We start from the raw sequence: 26461 nt of genomic DNA on the forward strand, positions 1-26461 counted from the left end.
ACATTGCCTGTCATACAATTCGATAATTACTCGAGTCTCACATTGCGCTTATTTATTCCACTAATTAATTATTATTTGTCTATTCATCATCAAAACAAATACAATATTTTATTTATATCCGAACGCCTCACTAACGGTAAATGGCAGTGGAATAAGGTCCATTCTTGTAAATTTATTGTTCAACGCATTAATATTTATTTTAAGGCTACTATAAATTATCTCTGAAAAGTAAATAATGTGTGTAAAAGTGCTAAAAAAGTAAAAAAAATAAATAAATAATTAAAATAATTGTTTTCCTTATAAATTAGAAATTAAGATATATTTGAATTGTATTGCAATATTACAAATAATATATTGATATATATTAAATAATTCGTTGGTATTTATTATTTACCATTTTTATGGTGCTTCAGTTAATCTAGAATTTATGGCTTACCGAGACTTCCGATTAATTTATTGCTGCATTTTTTTTGTAGAGTCAAATATGGGGGAAGGTATCACAAACATTTATATATAAATACTACAATACAGCATAAGAAAAACCGTGTAAATACAATTTGTAACTGAACGAAGTGATCGGACAAATCAAATGTACTGTCGAAAGATAAATATAGCTTCGACCGTTCAGTAGGTTCATACAACACTTTAAAAACCTATCTACAGTTGATTCAAAAACACACAGCCGCGATATATTTCAAAAATTTAGCTATGTGTTATACATATTACTATAATATATTTAATTTACCTTACGTACTGACACATAGAAACATTTGACGTGTATTTATAATTATACAAAATACTCAAATCACACGAACACGGCTCTTTCGAGTTCGCAAGATGAAAATTTTGAATAATCGAATGAGACTATCGTAAATCCTAAATTTGTAATGTATGTGACAATTTTTCTTTTCCATTTTATTAATCCGACTCAATTGAAATTTGCATAAAACTTGACTGGTGCGCAAAATGTTTCCACATGCCAACCAGCGAGAAAAAACACCAAATTAGTATAATATATATTTCTCTACTCGTCTACGAATACGCATTCAGACATGCATTGAATAAGTTACCTAATTACACCTCAACATTTAAGCATATTACACGTACCCACACATTAGTATTTCTATCTATGAATCACATTTTAATATATCGCTTATCAATTAATTAATTATCCGTTACGATATTATTAAAATTTCGAAAGTGTACACCTATAATGTTCGATAACGTATATATAGGAATAGTTATATAATAAATACAATTATCTAAACATCGTCAATAGGACAGTAATAAATGACAGTTATGGGATATGCAGTCATAATATGAGCTGAGCAATCAACCGAACCGCAACAAACTGTATAGGCTGGTAAGCGTCAAATTATACGAAGAAAATGCATACTTTCTAAATTCAGAGTTACTTATTCCGCCCGATTGGGGCGTTTTAGAAGTTTAAATGTATCATAGACAAAGTTTGAGGAACTGCAATACTGGCTAAGCCAATAGACACGGTTCTCGTCTGAAACTTATTAATTATACAGCTAAAACGGACATAAAACATACGATACGCTTTGCGGATTATATTTTAAATTTTGTGCAAGTCTATGAAATAAACAATATCGTTAATATATTTATGAATTTTAATGCAAATCGTGTTTAGTTACACCGCTTATAACTAAAGGTTGAACGGATAAATGTTTTTAGTGCGTTGGTTTTATATTCGCTTCGATTAGTATTATAACAGTGAAAACTTTTGAAAACAACCGAATTTCCATAAGTGTTGCATTCCAAATTCATCTATATTTTTATGCGAAATTACATTTGGCCATTTTTCCCACAGTATTGTTACGCTAGACACAGTCATATCTAATTACACACTAACATCTTAACATACGCACATTTATATAGCGAAGAGAAATTTTCCTAATAAATTACTTAATATTATACGAAGATGAGTTTAATAGAACTACATTAGCTTTACACAAAATTGATGTATAAAGACAGTTTTATCGGTTCTGTATGCGTCTTATTCGTGTGCGTTTTTTTTACTACACATCGTTGCTATATGACGCAATCTATGTATAATGTAGACAATGAAATGATCACTGGATTTTTGTATTTCATAATATGCAGAATGTATGGCAAACACCGTATCTAAATGAGATGTCGAAAATAACAGTTCTCGAATATGTATGTCATACATAGCTTTATCAGATAAGCATAAAGCGCAGCGTCATATAAGCACTCTGACGCTGCGTTATGACGCTTTGATTTATGACGAATTGTGTTGTATTATGCTAATGGCGTTAACAGATAGAACGCGTGCGTAGCGTGAGCAGATCGAAGAGGTATGTAGGTATCTCTATTTGACGGTATATTCCTGCATAGTACAACACAACTGAGCGTCATAGCGCGACATCGGGTTAGCGCTCTGACGCGCACTAAATACGCGATCTATCTGAGGCCTTTGGTAAGCTATCTGTTTACGGTATTTCCTCTAAATGCATTAAATTGTTTGTACATTCATATTAGGAAACGTATTGGTAGTGATATTATAATGGTTGTTGATTCTATAATATTCAAAAAGCGTGTAGCGATGTTTCGACACGATTTTATCACTACTTTATACAATACAAAGTCACGATATTAACAGTTAATGCCTAGTTTCGTTTTTACTATAATTATATCGCGTAACTTTTTTCATTTATTTACAAATCTTATCCTTGTTAAATGACGTGTAAAATGTCGTCTTCATGACACGTATGATAGGCGCCAAAAAACTAGGAATTGTATTTATTATCTATTCCGTGAAGCACATCATGGAACCATGGTTACCATGGCAACGTAATAACTATACGCCGCTCGCGCTTTGATTGGCGCGAATTTACGCCGAGTTCGCCATCTTTGATTTAGTGATTTGGCGCCAACAGTACGTTAGGTATTCGTCGTATCGTATTTGATGATTGATGAATTCAGTGTATATGGAATCACATTGTTTTGATACATGTATCCCCGTGATGTGTTATATAAATCACTCATTAATTCGGGAAGACTATTTATTGGCCCCGGAATAACATCCTTACAGGACACCCGGATTCACGCAATTTCATTTTTCCAACATCAAGACGCTTACGAATCTTACGAATTGAGATTCCAGTACGTCATACATTGCATCTTGGGTATTAGACTCAGTACGTGTGTGTAATGCCAAGCGGCAATGTAATGTGTAGCAGATTAAAGCATCGATACTCGTAATCCTTGTATTTCATACACTTGTATAATGCGTATAAACATTCAAATGTTTGCGGCTAACAAGTAACATCTATTTCGAAAAGGAAGTTCTAGTATTATAAGTAGATGGCAGTTGTAAACCAGTCATGTTTTATATTAAAAAATATATCCAAAAGTAACGTTCGTTGAATCGATTGTTTATTTATCTAAGAACAGTTTAATACTCTAACAATCCTCTGAGCCATTTCTTAATTGCATATTTACTATCTCATTATGCGTCGGAGTCAAAAAAACTTTGAGGACATGAATAAACTCGTACAACGAATCATAGAAATATCTTTTCAGCTATCTCTATTCGACGTCCATAAAATTCACGTGTTTTTTCGTAAGTTTGACATGGACGTTTGATAAACTCTTCGTAAATCTATTGTCACGATCCACCAGCAAGGGCAGTCACATCCTCAAATAAACGCGTCACGTGCGCTAAAAAGACTCCCGCTACCCTAAGTCGGTTATTGGCGTACCTATATCGATAGTACGCCGCCCATGTCCATGTAGACAGTTTTATCATCGAGATATAGTTCGAATCTCGCCATCTCACTAACATTTACTGTAACATATATCTCCTGGGATATAATATATCAATCCTTATATAATATTCCATTGTCGAGACAAGGTCTCGCTTCGTACTCGGCACATAAGCGCTTCAAATTCATTCAATATTAATCATACGTCTCTAAATACACTCGCATTAAACTTATACTAAACAAAACCTTAATAAAATGCACAAAATATAACGCCATATAAAAATATACGATGATAAAATAAACACATTGAAATATAAATGAACATTAATTGCGACTGTGATTCCGAATCAACCAATAACTGGTACACTAAACATACATTTCAGAATTTAGCACAAGAAGACATATATTAAACCTAACCCTACATATATGTATATTCATATATATGTATAATATAATATAAATAAACATCCAAACTTCAAATGTAAACCTCATTCACTCAACATCCATCGAAGAAGCACACATAACGGAATGAGAAATCGGATAGCTTAACATAAATATGTGATATTAAAACATGAGTACCTATCTTAAAATTAAATAAAATTAAATATGCATTAACGTTAAAATAGACGTTCCATTACGCAATTATGTAAATAATAAAACGCCTGTTTTAAAATAATAGCAAAACATCAGGTAACGCGACGCACACCTACTAAGCTTAAAACTAAAGGTTGTGCTGAGCGTCGGTGGGATTATTAGCCGAATATCCCGATTCAATAAATAATATGTCACGTGTATTGAAATGCGGGTCGACGGGGCGTCACCGGAGAAGTTTATCAGAAGTATGACAACCACTTATAGCGACATTACATGTAAAACAACGCATTTGTGACAACCCCAATACCAAGAATATGCATTGAATCAAAACTCGATACAAACAAAATTCAGAATATATTGATAAATCACAACAAGAAACGTACGCGCGTCCACCGGCAACCCCCTAACGATGGCACATTATCAGCGACCGCTTTGCGGCTCGCCAACATAAAAACATCTTCTATACACAAAGCTAAACATTCACATACATAACGGTAATAAAAAGTTCTCATATTGCAACAAAGAACCGCAACGACAGGCCGAAATAGAGATTAAAATAAAATACTAAAAATAACCTTAAAGCATTAGGTGCGATGAGTGTTGACTCGGCTACGTGCGTAGCGAAATTTCTTTGGCTTGCAATGGAAAGCGACCGCCGGCTCCCGGGGCGAGGTTAGGCGTGGGCCCCAGCGTTGAGGAGCGAGACGAGTTTGGGATGCTTTTTGCTGCGACTCGTCCGCTTTTTGGGAGCGGGTGGGGCTTTGATCTCGGGCTACGCGTGCCGCTTGGCGTGCAGCGCCAGGTGGTCGGAGCGCGAGAAGCAGCGCTCGCACTGGTGGCAGCGGAACGGCTTGGCGCCCGTGTGCTTGCGATAGTGCCGCGTCAGCTCGTCCGAGCGCGCGAATCGCCACTCGCACCCCTCCCACGAACACTTGTATGGTTTCTCGCCTGGAACGTTCATTGGCTCACGTTAATATTTGTCATGACAAAATTTTGAAAGTTCTATATAGACAGGAAGGATGATTTCCATTAGCTGAGAAGTCGAGTTCATACTAACAAAGAGTTGTACATAACGTACTTGAGTTTATTTGTAAATGCATAAAACGCATATTATAACATCATTAATATACTCCATCGTAACTATACGTGCTAACGTACCTATGTGTTAGCCTCCACATACTGGCTAATGCTAGCTCGCTCAATTTATTTACTTACCCATTATAGCATTCTTCATTAACATATTGACACTTACCTAGCATAAAACATCAGCGAACTTTCCACAAACACATCAATCACCTATATCCATCCACCTGCACGCCTCAAGACGGTAACTCTTGAAAATCTTTTGAAATCTCACAAACTGGAGGTTAGTAGTCACATGTCAATCACCTGTATGCGTCCGCTTGTGCGCCTTCAGATGGGAGCTCTTGGTGTACACCTTGTCGCAGGCGGGGAACTCGCAGCGGTGCACGCGCCGGCGCGGGTCGGTCGCGTGCGCGTGCGCGTGGTGGCGCGCCGGGTGCCGGCGGACCGGGGCCGGGCAGGGCGGCTCGTCTGTAATGACCACATTAATAACATAACAACTAGTTCAGCCTCGATTTCAACCACTTAAATGAGATAAAAAAAAAATTTTTTGAATCAGGTGTCTTACATTATTTACATTCCAAAATTCATTCCAACACATCACAATCCAAAGGTTCATCGACATTATTCACATGTATTTGATATCCGTGTACCTAATAAGTCTTCCCACCTCACGGAGCAACCCAACAGAATCTTAACACACAAAATCCGTCCACTGCAATTTGCCTGCCATTAACCAATACGCATCAAAACCGTTTTCAATTCAACTTGCACAAACAAATAAATTGACTATCGTCCCCGTCAAGTGCCCACAATAAACGTTTAACCGGCCATATGTCACACGGCACTTTCTCATTATATGTTGCACAAACGCGCAATTAGCATCGACATCGAGTCACGAGAATATTTGAATACAGCCAACCTGAGTGTTAACACATTCAATCATCATCCGATAGTTTACAGTGTAAACTTTACACGTTATTTGTACGCTATTTCGACCGACTTTAATAAGCACGTTGCTAAGCGGAGGGTTTTTAGAGCCTTTGCTTTCATGCGTGAATTTATTAAGCGACTTCGAAAATAGGAGAAGATTCTCAGTTCGACTGTTTTTTGTGCTTGTCACCTCACTTTCTATTGGGTTATAGTAATATTTAGGGTTGTATTCTTAAATATCAAAACGAGACCCTGTTACTTGGCTTCCGCCGTCCGTCCGTCTGTAACAACAACAACTGTATCTCATGATCCGTGATTGTTAGACAGTAGATAATTTTCACAGATGACGTATTTATGTTGTCGCTATAACAAAGAGTAAAAACATAATACAATTCCAAATATAACAAATATTTAGGGCACTCAGAAAGCAGATATCATTTTTTCCCTTTATTAGATAATGATAAACCTTCGTGCGCGAGTCCGACTCGCACTTGGCGGGATTTTAAATCGAAATAACGCTTAAAAGATGTAGAAATCAACTTTCATATTATTATATTATCATACTAAGCTGCTTATAATATATATTCAAAGATAACATAACACTACATTGGTAGTATGTTTTAAACGGTTATATTGACTCAGGCGAATCAGATGCTAACAATCAGCGCAAGGCCTCTCGGGTGAGAGTCGTGGTTGTGCCGAAAATAAGAGAACTGCAAATATGTGACGTCACCGACCGACATGTACAATCGTAATACAATATCACCGACGTCTGTGTGTCTGTATGCTTAGATCTTTGAAATTATGCAACAGATCTTGATGGTCTTTTTTTCTTAATAGAGGGCGATTCAAGAGGAAGGTTTATACGTCATGTATTATTGCACCCGTGCGAAGCCAGGGCGGGTTCTTAGTTAGGTTATAACCATCGGCACTAAAAACGAATAATATCAGATGCTTGTAATACGACAATTTCATATATTTAGTCGATAAAATTTATTTTTAACAAATTATTTAATTATATTTTGGTTCGTTGGCTGGTGGCAATGGCCTCGGGCGGCATACGGATGAGGGCAGGAGGAAACGCCAATTAATTATTAAACTATAAAATATTTAGATATTCAGACAGCGAAGTTTTAAATATAGTGTCCTATTTTAATTTAACCTTCGGGTACAGAACTCTATAAAGGGGCGGCGTATATCCCATCGGCAAATGTTCACGCTATGCCACTGTATGTACACATCCACTCGCGCCTAACTTCAGCCCGACCAAAAAGATTGAAGACTGTTGTATAGTGAGTGAGCAATGAATATCAATATTACCCCTGGGCTCATCAGAATCACTGGGCGGCTCGCTCTTCACAGCGCTGACGGCGAACAACCGCGGCGACACCGGCGACACCGGCGACGGAGACTTGGCCGGCGACGGGGACTTGGCCGGCGACGGAGACTTGGCCGGCGACGGCGGCAGCGAGGGAGTCGGCGCCCACTCCTCCTCCACCTCCCGCCGCTTGCCCCGCGGCTCCTCGCGGAGGTAGCGCTCCATTTCGTAGCATGTCTGGAAAGCGATATCGACTTATTATTTTAGCATCGAGACAAGATCAACGAACGATAATCCGAAAACAGTCTAGCTAGTTATAATATTTTATCAAAATATTTCTTAATACACAAAACTGTTTGTCGAAATCCTTTCTTAATTATAGTTAGTCACACAACTTCTCGATACTTAATGTTTAGATCATCTGTCAGCCTTAGTCGTAAATAGAGCATGAATAAGTATTATATACGTCATAAAGTGATGTTGACCGCCCTCTTGGTACAGTGGTTAACACGTTTGCAAGATCCAAGTGATAGGTTCGAATCCCGGTAGCGAAAACAAAACGTCTTCGTCTGGCTCAGACAGAGGGCTCACCGACTTGTCCGTGAAGAAAATCGATCAGTAAACACATGGTTACACGAGTCTTGATCAGCATCATGACATTGTCCCTTAGTCTTACAGAAATTAATCTTCTCTTTATATTTACGAGTAATTAAACTCCTTAAGTGTGCGAGAACCGCAGTTATAGATTCGCTTCGTGGAATAAAATAATAATTAATGCTTGTATGCTTCAGCTTCACGGATAAAAAAGTAGTATATAATATATTAATCCCAATTAATAGTCTACAAAACGTATCTCAGATAATCCTTTCAGCAGTATATATGCATACATTTTTGAATTAAATGAAATTTCTAGACGTAATATTAAAGCCACCTTAATTAAAAACCAGATAGGTGTTTGTTTATAAATTAAATAATATGAAGTTTTTTTATCATTCGCGTAGCTTTCATTTACAAGAGTTTATGAGTATTTTTTTAAACTACCATCGAATCGGAAGGTTGCTTCCACTAAGATGAATCGATAAGAAACTCGATAATTACCTAATCTAAGTCAACAACAAATTCATATACTTAATACTAGCTGCGCCCCGTGGTTCCATCTGCGTGAGTCTGTATCCAGTAGGAATGTCGGGATAAAAAGTTGCCTATATGTTATTCCAATTATCCAGCTATCTACGTACAAAATTTCATTGCAATCGGTTCAGTAGTTTTTGTGTGAAAGAGTAACAAACATACATATATATATAATAAATAAATCCATCCTCACAAACTTTTGCATTTATAATATTAGTGGGATAGAAAATGTTTAACACTTAAACATATTTAAATTGGATGCCTTATAGCTGTTCCGTTCCTGATTTGTTCAATGCACTTTTATCATCAAGATATGTTGTCGTTTATTGTGTAATCACATGATAATATATCTATATCAAGTATCAAATAATAATAAAATGATTTTTATTAAATCAAGAAGCCTGACTGCAAAATATAAATTTACGGCAAAGAGAAAAACAAGAACAAACAATCTACATACATACAAATCAGTTAAATTAAATATTTTCATGCTGCAGGTGCTTCACATAAAAATACGATACGCCGTTTAGGCCCTATAACCTAAGAAATATACATACAAAAATATACTCGAAATCATAGCCTGACCTTTCGCAGTCTTGTCTAACTCAAGTTCATTAGCTCATCGCAGTCTAGATATTTCTAATCTATATCTAATCCTAGGTTTATAGACAAGATTTTACCATTATGTCGTCTTATCAATCCATTAGAGCACCGGTACGTTACCTATATTTTAAAGACCTAAGTATAAGCTGGGGCGCAGTGGCGTAGCTATCATTGGGCCAGGTGGTGCAGTGCACCAGGGCTCCGGAGCTCAGGGGGCCCTCTAACCTCAGCTTTGAAAGAGGGGAGGAAGGCGGAAAGAGGGGAGGAGGGCCCGATTCTTTCCCTATGCACCAGGGCCCTTGTCCCTCTAGCTACGCCACTGCTGGGGCGATACTATTATTGTCCATATCTTGATTAAGCGTTGACGTCATCTGTGTCTAAAGGCCTCGTTTTCACGAAACACGTAAACATTGGTTGCTCAACAGTTGAACAACAATCTTACTGGAAATAGTTTAAATGTTTTTCGCTTGGTCCAGAATATACGCATGTTGAAGCGTTAACAACTCTGCAACAAGCAACGTTGGCAACATCATGTCGATTCATCTTCATTGCTGAATGCTAACAGAATGTTAACCAGGATTTATTATCACGGCTGATATATAAATGAATACATTTTTCGTACGAAAAAACTATGATAAATAATTTCAACCATGCATTTTTGAAGTGAAACTTCTTTAGAATCGTTGTGATTTCAAACCTTATGCAACGGAAAAACGACAGGTAAGAGATACAAATACAAAAATGAGTAGAATGAAGCCAGCGAAGAATGAGACAGAAATATACATACTATTTTATATTTTATAAATATTCATCTCATTCTTTTGTCGATTTACTGAAGTTTCACTTCTATCGTGTGTGAATCGCACATACACGTTTTTTTTTTTTTTTCGTTTTTATATTGTGTTATTGCGGGCAATCCAGAAACGTTTGCCTCTGCCAATGCGTAACTGGCTTTTAAGTCGCAAGGGATAAGGAAAGGATTAACGACGAAAAAAAAGGGAATGAACTAGGAAGCGTGAAGAGGACACGGGCCTCGAGAAGTTTGAATCGTACAATATAATGGTTGTGCCTACAGTTCATCAATTAATTAATACAGTTTTAATTAAGTTCAAAAAACCCCGAATCGATATCAATAACATTTTATTTATACAATTAATATTAGAGAGAGAGAGATGATGAACAGAAAATTAATCACGTAACGAAAAAAGCGAGATTTATTTATCACCACAAGCCAATAAACAACACATTATAACAAATCAAATAATATCTAATATATAAAATTCTCGTGTCACAGTTTTCGTTGCCATACTCCTCCGAAACGGCTTGACCGATTTTGATGAAATCTTTTGTGCTTATCCGGTATCTATGAGAATCGGCCAACATCTATTTTTCATAGCCCTAAATAATAAGAGTAAGGCAGAACAGCGTTTGCCGGGTCAGCTAGTCTAATATATAAAATTCTCGTGTCACCGTTTTCGTTGCCATACTCCTCCGAAACGGCATGACCGATTCTTATGAAACTTTGTGTGCATATCGGGTATGTTTGAGAATCGGCTAACATCTATTTTTCATACCACTAAATGATCAGAGTAAGGCAGAACAGCGTTTGCCGGGTGCAGCCAGTTCTATCTAATAAACTCAATTCACAAAACATATTTTAAGATATTTCTACACGGGCGTTAATTCAAGTTCTCATGAAGGGTAAATTTGACCTCAATTCATATCTTTTGATATTGTAAAAAGTTGGCGTAGTGATTTTTGAGTGTTATGATAATATGGGCTCGTATGCACTTCTTAAATATCTGATAAATTATTATTTTTCCTAATAAATTAATTTATTAAATTTACAAAAAAAAAAATACTCATACACTAATTAATATTGAGTCATTTCGACTTGAAGCTGTAAGTCCGAGTGGTGAAAATTGGCTCAGCAAATCCCAAACGCATTACATTGCTATTTAATTAAGCCACATCAAAGCGGACCAGCATCCACACTCTCCCCCACCGCGTAATGTATTACGTTTCGGTCGACAATTTCGGATTTGCGCTACGCTGGTATTCCTTGAACCGTGAACGCAACGGATTTCATGCGAATATGTGTCACTGTGTTGACGAAAACACGCGCTTGAAATTTCGTATCCGCACGGAGTTCGTTCGAATTTCGAATTGAGTCTTGACGATATAGCGTTTCCTGAATCGCGCAGTTAATGTGTTTTGTGAATTAATTATCTCTAGCATAGTTTTCTTTTCAACGGATTTGTCAACAGAAGAAGGTTATCGATTCCTCTGTTTTTTTTAATATTACCTTCTTGGTGGCCATATTTAATTTTGGTTTTATTTTAACAATTTGAGGTAAGCTTAGCTTCTTGTGCAAAAAGATTATTAGGTGGAACAAACAACACAATCCCCTCATGAAATCCAGTGAATTTAGTATTTAAAATTAATTAGTACAAACTGTAACTACTGTAGTAACAAGTTAGGTATATACAGATGTTTATAAAAGCAACCTAATTTCTCGTAGCGTTCAATTTACACAGGGAAATTAATCATAAAAGACAAGAGTAATTATAGTCTTGCATCGATTGACACGGATACATGGAAGGTACGAGCCACCTAATGTGTCCGATTCACTAGGACCCCTATTTTGGTGGATAAAACTAGCATAGATACCCATGGCCCCCGGGGAAAAGACAATGAGTTTTGTCGGATTGCCTACCGACTAAAACCCCAGTATATTCTGTCGAGTCGCATTTGTGAAGACCAAAGAAAAGACCGAGAGGAAGACCGAAGGAATTCACCTACCTCTGTACCTACATAGGTAGGTGGGAATTTATTAATTTAATTACCTACATAAAAGAAAATTGAAAGAAAAACTATCAGGACAAGGGTTCATATTTTTCATCACTGAGATCATCAAGCAAGAAATCTGTTACACAACAAACTCCTAAAATAAAATGCTGAAATATAAGAACCTCTCATGGGTCATGGTACATTCGTTTCGGACCATCCCTTCTTATATAACACCGGTCAAACTGCTAGACAGATTGACGATCACATAAAAAAAGGTCAAAATTTATATCGATGTAAAAAAAAACGCTAAGACATTTATTGTTTATAATCTTATAATTAAATCTATGTACGTACATATTTGTTATGTACATTTCAATGTAATCATTAATTATTACACCTTATAAGTTTTTACTTTATCACACTCGTTATAAAGTTAGCACGATATTTCGCTTAGGCAAGTAAGTACGTAACTTAAGTGACACATTCGCGCTTGCGAGCTGAAACATGCGACACAAAGTTAGGTAAGTGCTACTAAGTTATATTCTCGTACAATAATAACAACTTTACTGTTATAATTTACTTAATTAATGCGTATTTTTATGGAGAGTATTATTGTAATATATTATATTTGAAGAATTTTAACCCGATCGGCCCAGTAGCTTTCGGCTGTGTGGCGATTATATGTTTTAAGTAGCTTTTGCCTACGACTTCGCACGCCTTAAATTCATAGCAGTTAAATAGATGTTATACATATATAAACCTCCCTCTTGAAATACTCTATCAATTAAAAATACCCCAACAAAATCCGTTGCGTACTTTTAAGATTTAAGCATACATAGGGACATTGGGACAGAGAAAGCGACTTGGTTCTATACTATGTAGTGAAAAACTCACACACAGACGCGTTTTTATTAGTTTTTGAAACGTACGCACGTGATTTTTATTGAAATCGTCACACTTTTATTGAATATTTATTAAAAGCAATGTTTGCCGTGAACACGGACCGTAACTAACTTTTTTTCTCTTTTTTGGTTTTCCCGTCACTTGATTTATCAGTTATGTGAGAGAGATTTTATCCTTTCAATTAACCCTAACGATGGATGCAATAACAGTAGAAGGTATTAAGAGATTTTAATCGGTTCGACAAGCAAATTTTCGGAAATCTTTGAGAGCAGTTTTTTTTTTTTATTTTAAGAATAATGATGTGTTTTCTTTGCGTGACATCTTCAGCATTAAGAGCATTCTTTTGTGATATAACAAAATTCCACCCTGTATATACAAACTATCTTTGTCATTTAAATAAAGGCCAATTTTATAACCTTGCTTTTCTTATGGCTGAGCAAGCAAAGGAGCAGGCGTGCCACCTGATGTTAAGTGGTCACCACCGCCCATAAACACTTGCAACACTAGAGGTGTTACACGTGTTTTGCCGGCCTTTCAGTGACATATACGCTCTTTTCTTGAAGTCCTCAATGTCATAATTGTTCGGGAACACCGTAGCTAGTAAATCATTCCGAAGCTTCACCGTACGCGGAAAGAAGTTGCGGGTGAAGCGAATGTTGGAACTGTGCGGCTGGTATAAGATGAGATTTCGTTGTTTTCACAAAAAGGGCGAAGCTAAATCCAACAAATTAACGATAATTTAACCAGTCGTTCTTGACTTTAAAGTCAGTTTAAATTTGTTTGTATGAATTATTATCAACTATTGTAGACGGCCCAGTCTATTTATTCTTTCTAAGTTGTCTATCCTTTTCTTATCACTTCCCCATTAAAAGCGGGCAGCGCATTAGCATAGGCATTACCTATCCAAATGTTCATTGGCGCTGGTGATGGTTTACCATCAGGCGAACCACTAGCTCAGCTCAGCTCAGTTGCCCGAACATGACATAATAAAAAATTACTCTTTTTATAAAAATTTCACAACTGAATCAGTGAACTACTGATTTAAAAACATCACTAACTAAACTATTCAATAAAATTATTCAATACGACAATTAATAGTATCATAATAAACACGTCATATAAATGAATACCAGACTCTCTGCAATTCAATTACCCGTAGCCAACAATAACCGAATAAAAAAACCCATCAGTGGAGTTTTGGCAACCACGTACCATTGTCAAGATACGTGGGTTCCGCGGGGTCAATGCCCCCGACCAAGGTTGGAACACAAAGGTGTAGGGCACATTGTATCTAAACATACGAGGTAGTTTACAACATCCGACACGACGTCGGATTAGAGACAATCCGTACATGTTGTAGTCGTATCGATTTTCTTTATTGTAGTGTGTTTCGGATGAAATTCTTTACTATTCAGCACGCCTTTGCTAATGGTAATAATGCTAGATCAGAATCCTTAATGTATGGTACTGACATAAGATAACAGATAAGGCTACAAAATTATTTGATTGAGAAATGAAAATAATCTTTATTTTATACTATAACGAATTCACTAAGGTGATATTTAAATATTCCTCATATCACTGGATCAATTAATGTTTTAGTCATTACCAAAACGCACATAGTAAACACTAAAGTTTCCATACGAAAATATTTATGTATTGTCCTGGCTGCATTAAGATGAAATTTATTAATACTTTCTTAGAAGGATGCAAGACGGATACAATACAAGTAAATAATTAATGCAGTTTTTATTTTCATTATGAGAATATACTTAGTTGGTTAAATTATTCCGTAACTATAGCAACCGGGCGACGCATAACTCATTAAAATGGCCATCAAGTCTATGAATACACGAGAAACGCTTTACATTTGTCTGCTGGATAGCAAGTTGTACTGCAAATTAAACGTTTAATTCTAAAATATTCTCGGATATTTTGAATAAGATGTCATTTCATTCACGCTTTATTGAAACTATAACTACGTAGTCATACTTTTAAAAAAACGTACTACGTAAACTAAGCAGTATTGATATGTAATAGTATTGATACTATTATATTACTATTATTGTGACTATTATATATTCTAAGAATATGCATTTATAAAGTAGCTGTATAGTTTAAAAATCAGATAACCTGCCTACCTAATTCTACTTCTTTACAATATTGTAGTGAATTTAATTGATAAATTTACGTCAAATTTGCAATACGAATATTTCTTTCATTATTGATATCTATCGTATAATTCCCATCACCATAAATAAGTAAACTTCCACAAACTAAACAATGCAAACATGTTCAATAAAATAGTTCTCGTAACAAAGCCTGCTAATCCCTGCCACGGTACACCCGACACGATATCGCAACGCTACCAACGTCATATCGCAGGCTATAAAAGGCGTTCTAACAGTACAACCAACGATATAATCTCACCCTCTATTTCCATCAACATAAAGCTCAAAATACACCACTTTATAGTGCACTGTTTATCTCATTTGGAGATGAAAGTTATTGGCCATTACTACAAGTAAATAGTCTTAGCACGTATCTAGTAAAATGAGTCGCATTCGCCAAAAATATACTGTACTTATAAATTATATAGCTTAGGACGTGCAAGTCCTGTCACCTTACCCAACGTATTGGGCAAAGGCATTTTTATTTTGCTGATTGATCTTATATCAGGACAAAGTGAGCAATAGTTTTTGTTAGTCTTTTGTGTGTCAATGTTGAATGTGTTGTTTGATCATGGACAATTTCTTTATTTTATTTACTGTATTAATTTATAAGCGAAGTTTTTAATTTCGGCGCTTTCTTACATCATATAAATAAAAACATCGCGGAGCAGCCTATGGAGGTTTTAAACTGCGTATACACACATACATACTTCTAATATAACTGTATAATTTATGAACATCAGTTGAGACCTTAAGGCGTGACAATTTAATAGACACTTGTACACTGTGATATTTGAATCCTTTTTATCGAGAATTGGGCCAGCTCACCTCACCGGGGAAGGTGCAAATGCATGAGAATACTGTTGTCTTTCGTACAGTGAGTGGTGGACCCGGAGGCCCACAGGCTTTCTAAGTTAATTTCTTTCTTCTCTCATCAATCCATACCGTATGTTTTAATGATGCTCATGGGCTGGGATAGCGCTTACCATCACGCGTCCCTCCCTCTCTTACCGACTTTACCGCTCTCTTACCGACTGTGACATAAAAACATTTCACTGTGTATACTCGAACTTAATTAGATCAATTAATTTTAAGTAATTATATATTTAAAAAATATTATACGTATAAAAAGTAGATTAGAAATTATTAGATATGCAGGGTCCTACAGAGCTTGTGTTAAGTTTATACTAAGAAAAATATAATTGTGAGCCTTCGAATGTTCGTCAACGGCATTTTTATTCAATTTGAACTGCTCACAAATAGAGACTCGCTCTTTTAAATTTTTGAATTGCAAAACGTTTTCTATACATCGTCATATTTACGTATAAATATTTGCGATTAATGAAAAGTTGCAAAAATATTTGTGTAGGTAATTAATGAAAAAAAAAGTGTAGATGGACTAGCAAAATAAAAGCGCGCCAATAATTCACTACTATTACAAACATATAACTACCAATAGCTCACACTACCCACAATCTCGTTTACAACACACTTCAACCAACCAACTATCAAATATAGAAAAGAAAACCACGTACGAAATCTCAATTTGTCGCTTACTTGGAGGTAACCATAAGATACTCGCAAATTTCATAAACCGTAACCCCCCCTCCCCCCACATCGTTATCTTGATATAGATTATTTTAATAGAACCCACAGAGCCTACACCGTTCATTATCGCTGGCTAGATAAAAAAAAAGGCGGAACAATGCCGTCTGAGTTCTGTTCGTAATTAAAAACCGAGTGTGAGTTGAAAAGATATATAGGGATAAGGTGGTATTTCACTTAATGGTGATAGCTTTTACGAATACACGGATAGATATAAAGAAAATAAAGGGTCGAAATAGTTTCTTTTATAGTATATATATATATATATATATAGATATATATATCGATAAATCTGAAAAATCATTATCATATACACTTCATGTGGTATGTTCTGCGGCTTGAACACCACCCTATTCTTTATCTTAATATACTTATATAAAAATCCAGTGTCATGATGTATGTTCCCAATGAACTCTTCACCAACTCAACCGATTTTTATGAAATTTGGCATTTTCTGTGTAATTTGGTCCAACTTAAGATGTAGGACAGTTTTTATTTCGATTAATTATCCCAGTAATTTATAATCTTAATATGTTAAATTATTACTTAGCCACAGCAACGCGTGGCCGGGTATGCTAGTATAAATATAAAATATTTTTTTTAGTTATTGATTCACATTTAGTTTAACATCCTATGGGATCAGTCGCCACAATAATAAAACTGGAGATTTTTTATGTGAATGCGCTAATCTTGTCAACAACTGGATCAACTTCGATAAAATTCTATCACAGGTGATTATGCTCGTGCGCTGGAGTGCTTTAGGCTAAATAGTACCCCGGGCGAAGCTGAGGCCGATCGCTAGTAAAATATAAGAGTTCTTGCTATAAAATCATAGCTTTCTTTATACTAAGTCACTTAAAACGAACATTTCACTTATATATCGAACGCGCTAACTATCAAAACGTCCCGAAGCGCGCGCCCAAATCGTTTCACCATTATTCAAAACAAATCCAACTGTCCGAACTCCGTTTCCGCACAATAAAAAAAGTTATACAATAATAACCACTAAAAAACTTTTCGTCATAGGTTTTATAAAATGCATTCAATTGTTCCAATAGCGAATTCCACGTCGCGTTGTGCCTTTACACGGCTCTTTTAGTCTGTGGCTTGTCAAAATGACATTCCACACGTTTCGGCCTTGCGGCATTTTGGCGGGCTTTTGAGTCGCCCCGTCGTCTGTGATTTCTTCTTGACAATTATTTGAGAGATAGCAGATAGGTACTATAATATTGTTACAGCTCGCGTGTACATAAATGATTATTGTTTATGGACATGCAATGGATATTATTTTATATTTTTATTAGAAGAATTTTATAATAATAATGATTATACTTGGTTATTCTCTATTCAAATCCAACGCCATTGAACCATATTTATATCCACTGCAGAGACACAGGTCCGTCATTAGGCTATGATGAGGTAGATTTTTCTAAATACGTTTGATACATTTTTATATATATAACAAAGGTGATTAAACTGATGATCTATGAACGCACAACCCAAACTACTGTTACATTCAGGCTCAAATTCGGCATACAGAAAGCCACTTTGATGTAGGCATCCAGTCAGAATGGATTGTTTTTTGTATATTTGCATTATGATTTTTCATTTATGTTATTGAATTCAATAGATATGTGTATATGTGTATTTAAAGTTCATCAATAGAAAATTAAGGACAAAGATTTTCAAATAATAAGCTCCATGTCTGCTATAAGACTAAATATTAAATACATCGTCTAGTTCAAATTTAAATAGGACCACACGGAAGGTACTACCTTTTCAATTAAAAAATTAACATATCGTTGCATTCAGAAGTTTTGACGAATCCAAAAAAGAATAAAAATTTGAATCGAATTGATAACCTCCTGTTTTTTAAGTCGGTTAAATACAATTGCCTATTCACAGACCCTTTGCAAATTTAACACAAGTAGCAATTAAAAACTTTTTAACGGATTTTAAACGCGATTTATTCTTTATATTATAAACAAAAAAAAGTTTTGTTAATTCTATCGGTGTATGTAAATAAATCGTAGGTATTCAAATCTAATATTTTATCATCCACACACCAACGTCTTTATGGTGCCTTCGTGTAGTAATTACTTTAAGTTCTTATTATGAGCGTATAATTTAACCTGATTGGTGATAAAGCAAATAATTATTTGGACATCCCCCACCAATACGGTGACAATGCGTTTCTCCGTTTCACGGAATCGAGATACTTCGAAACTCGGCCGTGAAAGTTGCCGGAAGATTCAAGCTATGTAGGGTGGCCATGAGCGTGTGCCTGGGAATTGCGGTTATGAACGCAATAAATACCTATGGGAATGGACGCGGCACGGTGACCACGACGCTACGTTTATACCGAACTGTCCCACAAGGCGAAGGTGACCTTGCTTTGTGTTTCTAACGGGATTGAGGAAGATGGAATTGTTATCGCTGGTTGTATGCAACTAGGCAATACCTAAGGGAGTTACCTTGTATATACTTATATAAAAAACGCTGAAGACCTATTTTTCCACAATAGATGAAATATTTAACACAAAATGAATTTTTCAAAACGAACCAGTAGTACCTGAGATTCAAATCGCGTTCAAACAAACAAACAAACAAACAGACACTCCTTCACTTCTCAAAATAAGTGAAATATATAAAAATATAATGTTCAATTATAACACATTTCTACAACAGAAATGAATCAAGGGATGAAATAAAAAACCTCACATTGCGTGTATTAAAAGTCATTGTTATACACAATATAAAATTGAAATACCACGTTTGTATAGTGTTAGCTTATATATAAAGGTGAGCTTGACCCAGTTTTATCTAGACTATCATGATGATCAGCACCGTGTTGCGATGCCCGCGTGAATTATGCGAAAGGGTATTTTTTATGTAAACTACCCGCTATGGCGAAAATTTCGTAAGCAATAAAAATCGGAAACGGAGAATAAAACAATCTAATGTGCGAAACGGTAAATTGTTTGCTGTATTATGTAAATTAAAATATTTACGCACTAAAACGTGACAGTATTCGTATGAAGTTTTTCTTTTTTTCACATTCCACATTGACAATATGTAATACTCAAATGTGAAAGAATAAATATTGGATGCAACCTTTCGGGGGCAGTAATACCGGGCAAATGAGCTGGTGGTTCGCCTGATGGTAACCGATCACCACCGCCCATCAATTCACAATCATTCGCACGGGTGGGGCTGTTGCAAATGCGTTGCCCACTTTTAACTGGTAAAGGATAAGGAAAGGATTTCGGCTCCCTCGCTCCCCGAACGAAATAATACTTCTCACGGCGATCTTCTGTGGGGGCGTGCTACATTCCAAGAAGCCATCTCGCCCAATTCGTGTAAAAGCGTACTCGACTCCAACACTCAATAAATTATGTCTTCTATCTTCGTGCACATTTTTTCATAAAACTAATTTAAAAAAAACAACAAACACACTATAATCAAATAGTTTTTAAGTCAAAGCGGAGAGCTTTTCCCGCCCCGAACGTAGATTTTATTCAAGTTTACATGAAACCAATTTCAAGCTATCCCAATCATCCAATAAAAAATTATTATCAGAATCTGTCTCTGTAAAACCTCTACCGATTCTCGACTGTAGAAGAATGCAATAATATATGTAGATTAGATAGTATGTAGATTAATATTTACTTCAGCGACGTAAAACATAATATATTAACCCGTAAGAAAGTTCAAAAATCTACGCACTACCATACCTACCTATCCTATAATCCGTCACTTTGAAATATTTAAAATGCAGCATAATTTCACGGTGCCGCAGCGAACCAGCCGTTTCGCGACCATTAACCTAGTTATGCCCATGATACGGAGCGAAATAAAATATACCTACAGTGGGCATAACGCGGTTCTGACCGCTGTTGGATACGGACGGCATGGGCATGTGTGCGTAGCGTTACCTGTGTGTGCGGCGGATTGCTTTTGAAAATCGAACAGCCATTGTTTTAAAAAAAATTACTTGTGTGCGTACAGTCAAAGAATACAATTGTATTAAAAATTGGTTCGTGAAAATTCATCTGTGTTCGACCCGTTACTTTGTCCTTCTTTACCTCAGGTCGAATGAACTGAAAGTGAAAGAGACGGAACGCTAACCCCATGTCAAATTACATTCACAATGGACGTGATAACAATAACTGAAAACATATTTTCCATAGCGACGTGCTTTTGTTCACTCCAGCGATGAGGGACGCTGAATGTAAAAGCGCTTTAAACTCCGACCATATACATAGACATGTAAAAATTAAAGTGTTACATATTTCAACAGCTCTGCATTATTTAGAAGATGCAACGAAGCCAAAGATATATGCTAAAAGTGGCCTGCTTCTATAATTTCCACGTAATTGTATCACACAATTATATTCACGTGCACAATATACGCTCCGATATAAACAGCAAATAGAACCAACACTAACAAGGCAATCACAAAGAGAAAAACGCACTGAAATGCACACCTACAGAAACTATAAAAAATTCGCACGAAAAATCCGATTCCATCCATACATACACCTAAAAATACGCATGTCTGTTTATTTGCGTGTTTCCGGATTTTCGAAGGGGCTTAGTTTTATTGAATTTGTGCAACTTTTCGAGAGTGATAAATTGACCCCGACAGAGTTTATCCCGAATGCAATGGCAACAGAGTTAAACCTTTTCATAAAAGCATTTTCGGACCACGGGTGATTTTAGCGCGATCCACACTAAACAGCTTAAAAGAGTTTCGCTATTTCGCATTATTGTGAACAATGTGTGATTAACATTTGATGCTATAGATATCTACGTATGCGATTTTCAATATGATGAACTGTAAAGACCATAAAATTTGAGAGTTACTATTGTATTGGTAATAGCAGACCACACAACGGGTGCTGACTATGCTAAAACTATAGTAAGAGTTTGAAAAAAAAAGATACGCTTTTAAACATTAATATTATAGCTAATGTTACATATAACGTTATCGGGCGTATAAAATTTGCAACTTTAATTTTACCAAAATAAATCCTTTTTGATGATCCTTCAAGTAGATCTCTAGCCCTAAAGCGCTAACCATAAACCATAAAAATAACAAGGTTTTCACATTTATATCACTAACGAGTCCAATTCTAAAATTCCAACTTCCAGCTCTTAAAACTAGCTTGAATCCATAAAGGATTCTTTATTCCGAACTTACGGAATTTCGAGGTCGACCTCGGAACTGGGTGTAATTGGATGTGAGATTTGATTACAAACGGATAGACAACGTCTGTCAATGATGTTTAAAAAGTGCACTTCTAGCTAGGTACCTGCATTTCAAATTTTTGAAGGTACACGGAAAAATATGGGTTGAAATACAAAAGGAACATATAAAAGAATATTTAAACCTTAACCTGATGCAAACATGAATGCTGTATTGATTCCATTTCTTCTTCGTATCATTAATTCTTGATGTAGGTACTTTTGAACTTGTATATTAATATATTGTCATAATTTATAAGATATAGTAAATGATCGTATAAAATTATAAATATTATTAAAGTATAAATATTTCAAAGCAATTCCGAAAAAATTATATTGACTATTCATTTTTTAAATACCTCCAAAAACTGTGTCCAAAAATTAAAATTCAAACCACTATAGCTTGACCTCTTGTACCTACGCATTACATCCAATAACGAGGTCTCGCTTCGCTGGTCACAAACCGAAGCAAAGCGACGACCAACAAGCCTTCAGCCTATTAACACATCTAGTCTAGACAAGAAACATACATGAGTACTATAACACTAATGAGTGTTCCGCAGTAAACCTGTTTCGAAAGAAAGTGACTTCCTTACTCATCTCATTAAACTATGTGAAACAGTGTTTTCTAAGTAACATGACATTTTAGCATTAATATACCGCTATCGCCCATAAAACGTGTGAATTTTTTGCCAAATGTTGCTGCAATTTATAATCTGACCCCTCTCCCCATGACCTGGTGCGGGATATGATAAGCTTAGCTTAAAGATGCTTACTATGTTTGGGACATTAAAAACACACTAAAAATACAACAATTAGTCCAATTTTTGGTCAGAAAAAAGATGTTTACCGTTTATTTCCGGGAGTTAAGCGCCATTTTTCCAATATGGAGGCGCGAGCGGCGAACATTCAAAGTTGAAATTCGAAAAGAGTATTCCAAAATCAAATTAATAAAAATTAAAACTCCCGAAATCTTTTTGGCAAAACTGCCCAATTACTGAAAAGGAATAATGAAAAGAATAGAATATACTATCAAATTTACTGATACGTAATACAAAGATATCTGAATAATAAAATACATGTAATCGGCAGCTATCGTTAAAAAATAGCACCACGGATGAATTAAAACTGGTAACGGCAAATTTTATAAATTCTACATGAATTTTTGCAACCAGGTGAGATAAAATCATTGGATAAAAATATAAACTCCAAACCTTACCACTTAGCTTATTAAGCTAGCCTAGATCCCCGTTGTTAACAGAAATAAACATACGCTCAGTCGACACGGAAGGCTGGTCACCTCTTTACCCGTAAATAATGACCCTAAACTAAAGGTTTCACAATATAACATGGAACAGCTCTTGAAAAATATACTAGATACGACAATATTCTTAAATTATTGAATGCTGTAGCGTCGGATAAATATTTTGTATTTTTTAACAACACTATTATAACTATTTGTATGTCACCGACTCCTTTAGACTCGATTTTGACTCGCTTTAAACGGATAGATTCACAGTAAAATACATGTAATGCATTTGTTGTACAAACTTATAAATCTATTATATTTGTTACTACATATTATAAAGTCGCTTCCCGTCTGTATGTAGATTTCATTAAAACTATGTATACATACCAAAAGTCGGTGACAATACAATAGGATTTGTGTTCTTGTGGACTTACTTATGTATCCATACTATACTTATATTATAAATGCGAAAGTAACCTGTCTGTTACATAAACACGCCTTATCCATTGAACGATTTGCATGGAATTTAGTATGGAGATATTTTAATACTGGGTAGAATGGGTAGAAGGGGTTGAAATAGGGGATGTAAGTTTGTATGAAAGTTCGTTATTCAAATCAAATCGGTTTTAATGATTTGGATGAAATTGAGTATGAAGATGGCGCTGAAAAAGGACCTACCATGCTTTTTAGAAGATTTAAGACCATATCGCGCGACATAACCGAATTCCACGCGGGCGATGCTGCGGGCGGAAAGCTAGTGATAAATATATTAAAGAAAAATTGAATAACTGAATTGTAAAACTTGTATTTATGAATGAGACTCGGTGCTCTTCTTGCCCGTAATCGATGAATACATAATCTTATAATAATAAGAAATATACATCTTACGTACTAAATATGTCAAAAATATAAAAATGCAAGTCAAGTGCATCATTGTTGCACTACGTACGTGACGTGCTTGCTCGTATAATCTTATCAGCCTGATTAGGATCACCAGGATTCCAGAATTCAATAATTTCCTCACGTAGGCCAAAATGAGACGATTTGGTTGATTCTGTAATTAAGTAGTGGTTTTTAGATTTCTTTTAACTTTATTTATCTCTATCCCATTACATTGTATGGGCGACATTTGTGGACAATTCTAAGTGTTGAACACTACAAGTATACAAATAACCAACATTTCAGTCATAGTAATGGAAGAACATTTTAATGAAGAATAAGAGAGAATAGAATATAGAATAAGAGAATCACTTAGTCTCGTGTTTTATATATTATGGCATGTCCTTATAGTAGGGCAGCCCATTAACTGCTCACACTTTCTAGAGGTACTTAGCAATAGGTAAGGTACCTTCTCTTGTAAAAATCTGACGCGCTCGAGTCATATTATATTTTTTTTAATTTTACCCTTTCTTCATAGCCTCGAAATTGCCAAATAAATCATAAGAATAACGTATATTTTATTTTCAGTGATATGCTAGAGAAATATGAATATCAAAATCTAACGTACCTACTTGTGTATTTTTTGTTATTTATACCGTGTTTTTTTTAGCAATAAGTAAAAAACAGAACTTTTCTCCACCGCCAAAATTAAAAAACTAGGACTTTTTTTGCTATCATCTAATCTGCAAATTCCAGTAGGTTTCCGAGACGCTCCAGTAAATACACATTTAACATCTTGGGCTCCCCAACTATTACTTAATTAGACTCTAAGTAATAACATTCCTTCTGGTACATAGTTGATTTATGCACCATTTCTCATATAAATTTTTAAAATCAACCACATATAACTTCACCAATTCTTCCTGCAATTCACAGTCACTTGAATTTCGAAATAAATTCAAATAAACTTAAAAATTCATCCATCCAATGCGAGCTAAACGCATCTATTCGACGCATAACTCTTCAGAAAAAAAAAAACAATTAACCCAATAATTAGCGGTCAGCATTTTCCCAATGCTGAATAGACTTACATCCGTATTTATATAATCGCACGCATACGTTACGCATACGCGTACGAGCTGAGTTTTAAGAGGGGTCTATTAATTTTAGAGTACACAGGATATAGTTAGGGCTGGCACAGCGGAGAAAAATTTAATTTCTAAATACTATATATACATTTTATATACACAGTCAATAGGATGTAAATGTCTTAAATTATTTAACTAATGTGCGTATCGAACCCAGGACTAGCTCTCATTGTGGAAGGAACCATACCTAAATAGAAGATCTGCGTGCAATAGTACATGTGAATGCTATTTAGTTTGTCGCATACAATGAGTACGGAAGAGATATAGGACACAGGTACATATTACATTTATAGTCTTTCCTTTACCCCTTCTCAAATCCCTTCTTTATCCCTAATAATTTGCGGAGGACAAACGCCTCGTGAAACTTCCATGACCTGTGGTGATCGCCACCATCTAACGACCCACTAGCTCTAATTAAAATATCTACATATAATACTATGAAAAAACTACCACAAAAAGATTTTGAACATTTTTCAACATAGGCACGTATGTATTCTCATAATGAAATGTAAAGGTTCATTACTATTAAGCCCGCGGAATGTTTACACTTTTTTGGACCGCCGTGACAAACGTGTCGCTTGATGGGAAACAGATAGCAATGTATTTTTAGCACCACTTCGTAAATAGGGTTGCTGCACTCGTGTTAATGTAAGTCTTATACATTCGCTACGAACTTCACCTGTTTACGCCGTGTCAATTTGAGGTTACGTACATTTTAAGCAGTGTTATACTAGATTTTATTAGGGTTGTCATAAACATGATATAGAAGGAATCTTTGTAACTTCAACGAAATGACGTCATTTGCGACGATGCTATTAGAAAGCGATTGTTTTCATCGAGATATTAAATGGTTTTAAATAACAGTAGATGTACATAATGTACAAATGTTTGATATGTTATTTTTAATTCGTTTATGAATAAAAATCTTCCAATCGAAAATCTAATAACCCCGTACAACTCTTAAAAAAACCAACGAATTTATCTCCTGCTAACTGAACGACAAACGCGCAAGTCGAGTACACAAAAGTGACGTCACACGTTATACCAAACGCACG

At 35.6% G+C, this 26461-nt stretch overlaps 1 protein-coding gene across 1 annotated transcript in view; it reads right to left on the reverse strand.

Annotated features, from left to right (window-relative positions):
• Window positions 1–473: 473 nt before the first annotated feature.
• LOC119835459 (Krueppel-like factor luna) overlaps window positions 474–26461 on the reverse strand; it is an 81192-nt gene continuing 55204 nt past the window's right edge. Inside the window, exons 2-4 of the mRNA XM_038360285.1 lie at window positions 7683–7917; window positions 5736–5900; window positions 474–5294 (exon numbers count right to left, since the gene is read on the reverse strand). Of these exons, the coding sequence (XP_038216213.1) occupies window positions 5119–5294; window positions 5736–5900; window positions 7683–7917 (576 nt within the window). The 3' untranslated portion in view covers window positions 474–5118. The remainder of the gene's footprint in view (window positions 5295–5735; window positions 5901–7682; window positions 7918–26461) is intronic.

The sequence above is a fragment of the Zerene cesonia genome, chromosome Z (assembly GCF_012273895.1).
Source record: "Zerene cesonia ecotype Mississippi chromosome Z, Zerene_cesonia_1.1, whole genome shotgun sequence".
Taxonomy (NCBI): Eukaryota; Metazoa; Arthropoda; class Insecta; order Lepidoptera; family Pieridae; genus Zerene; species Zerene cesonia.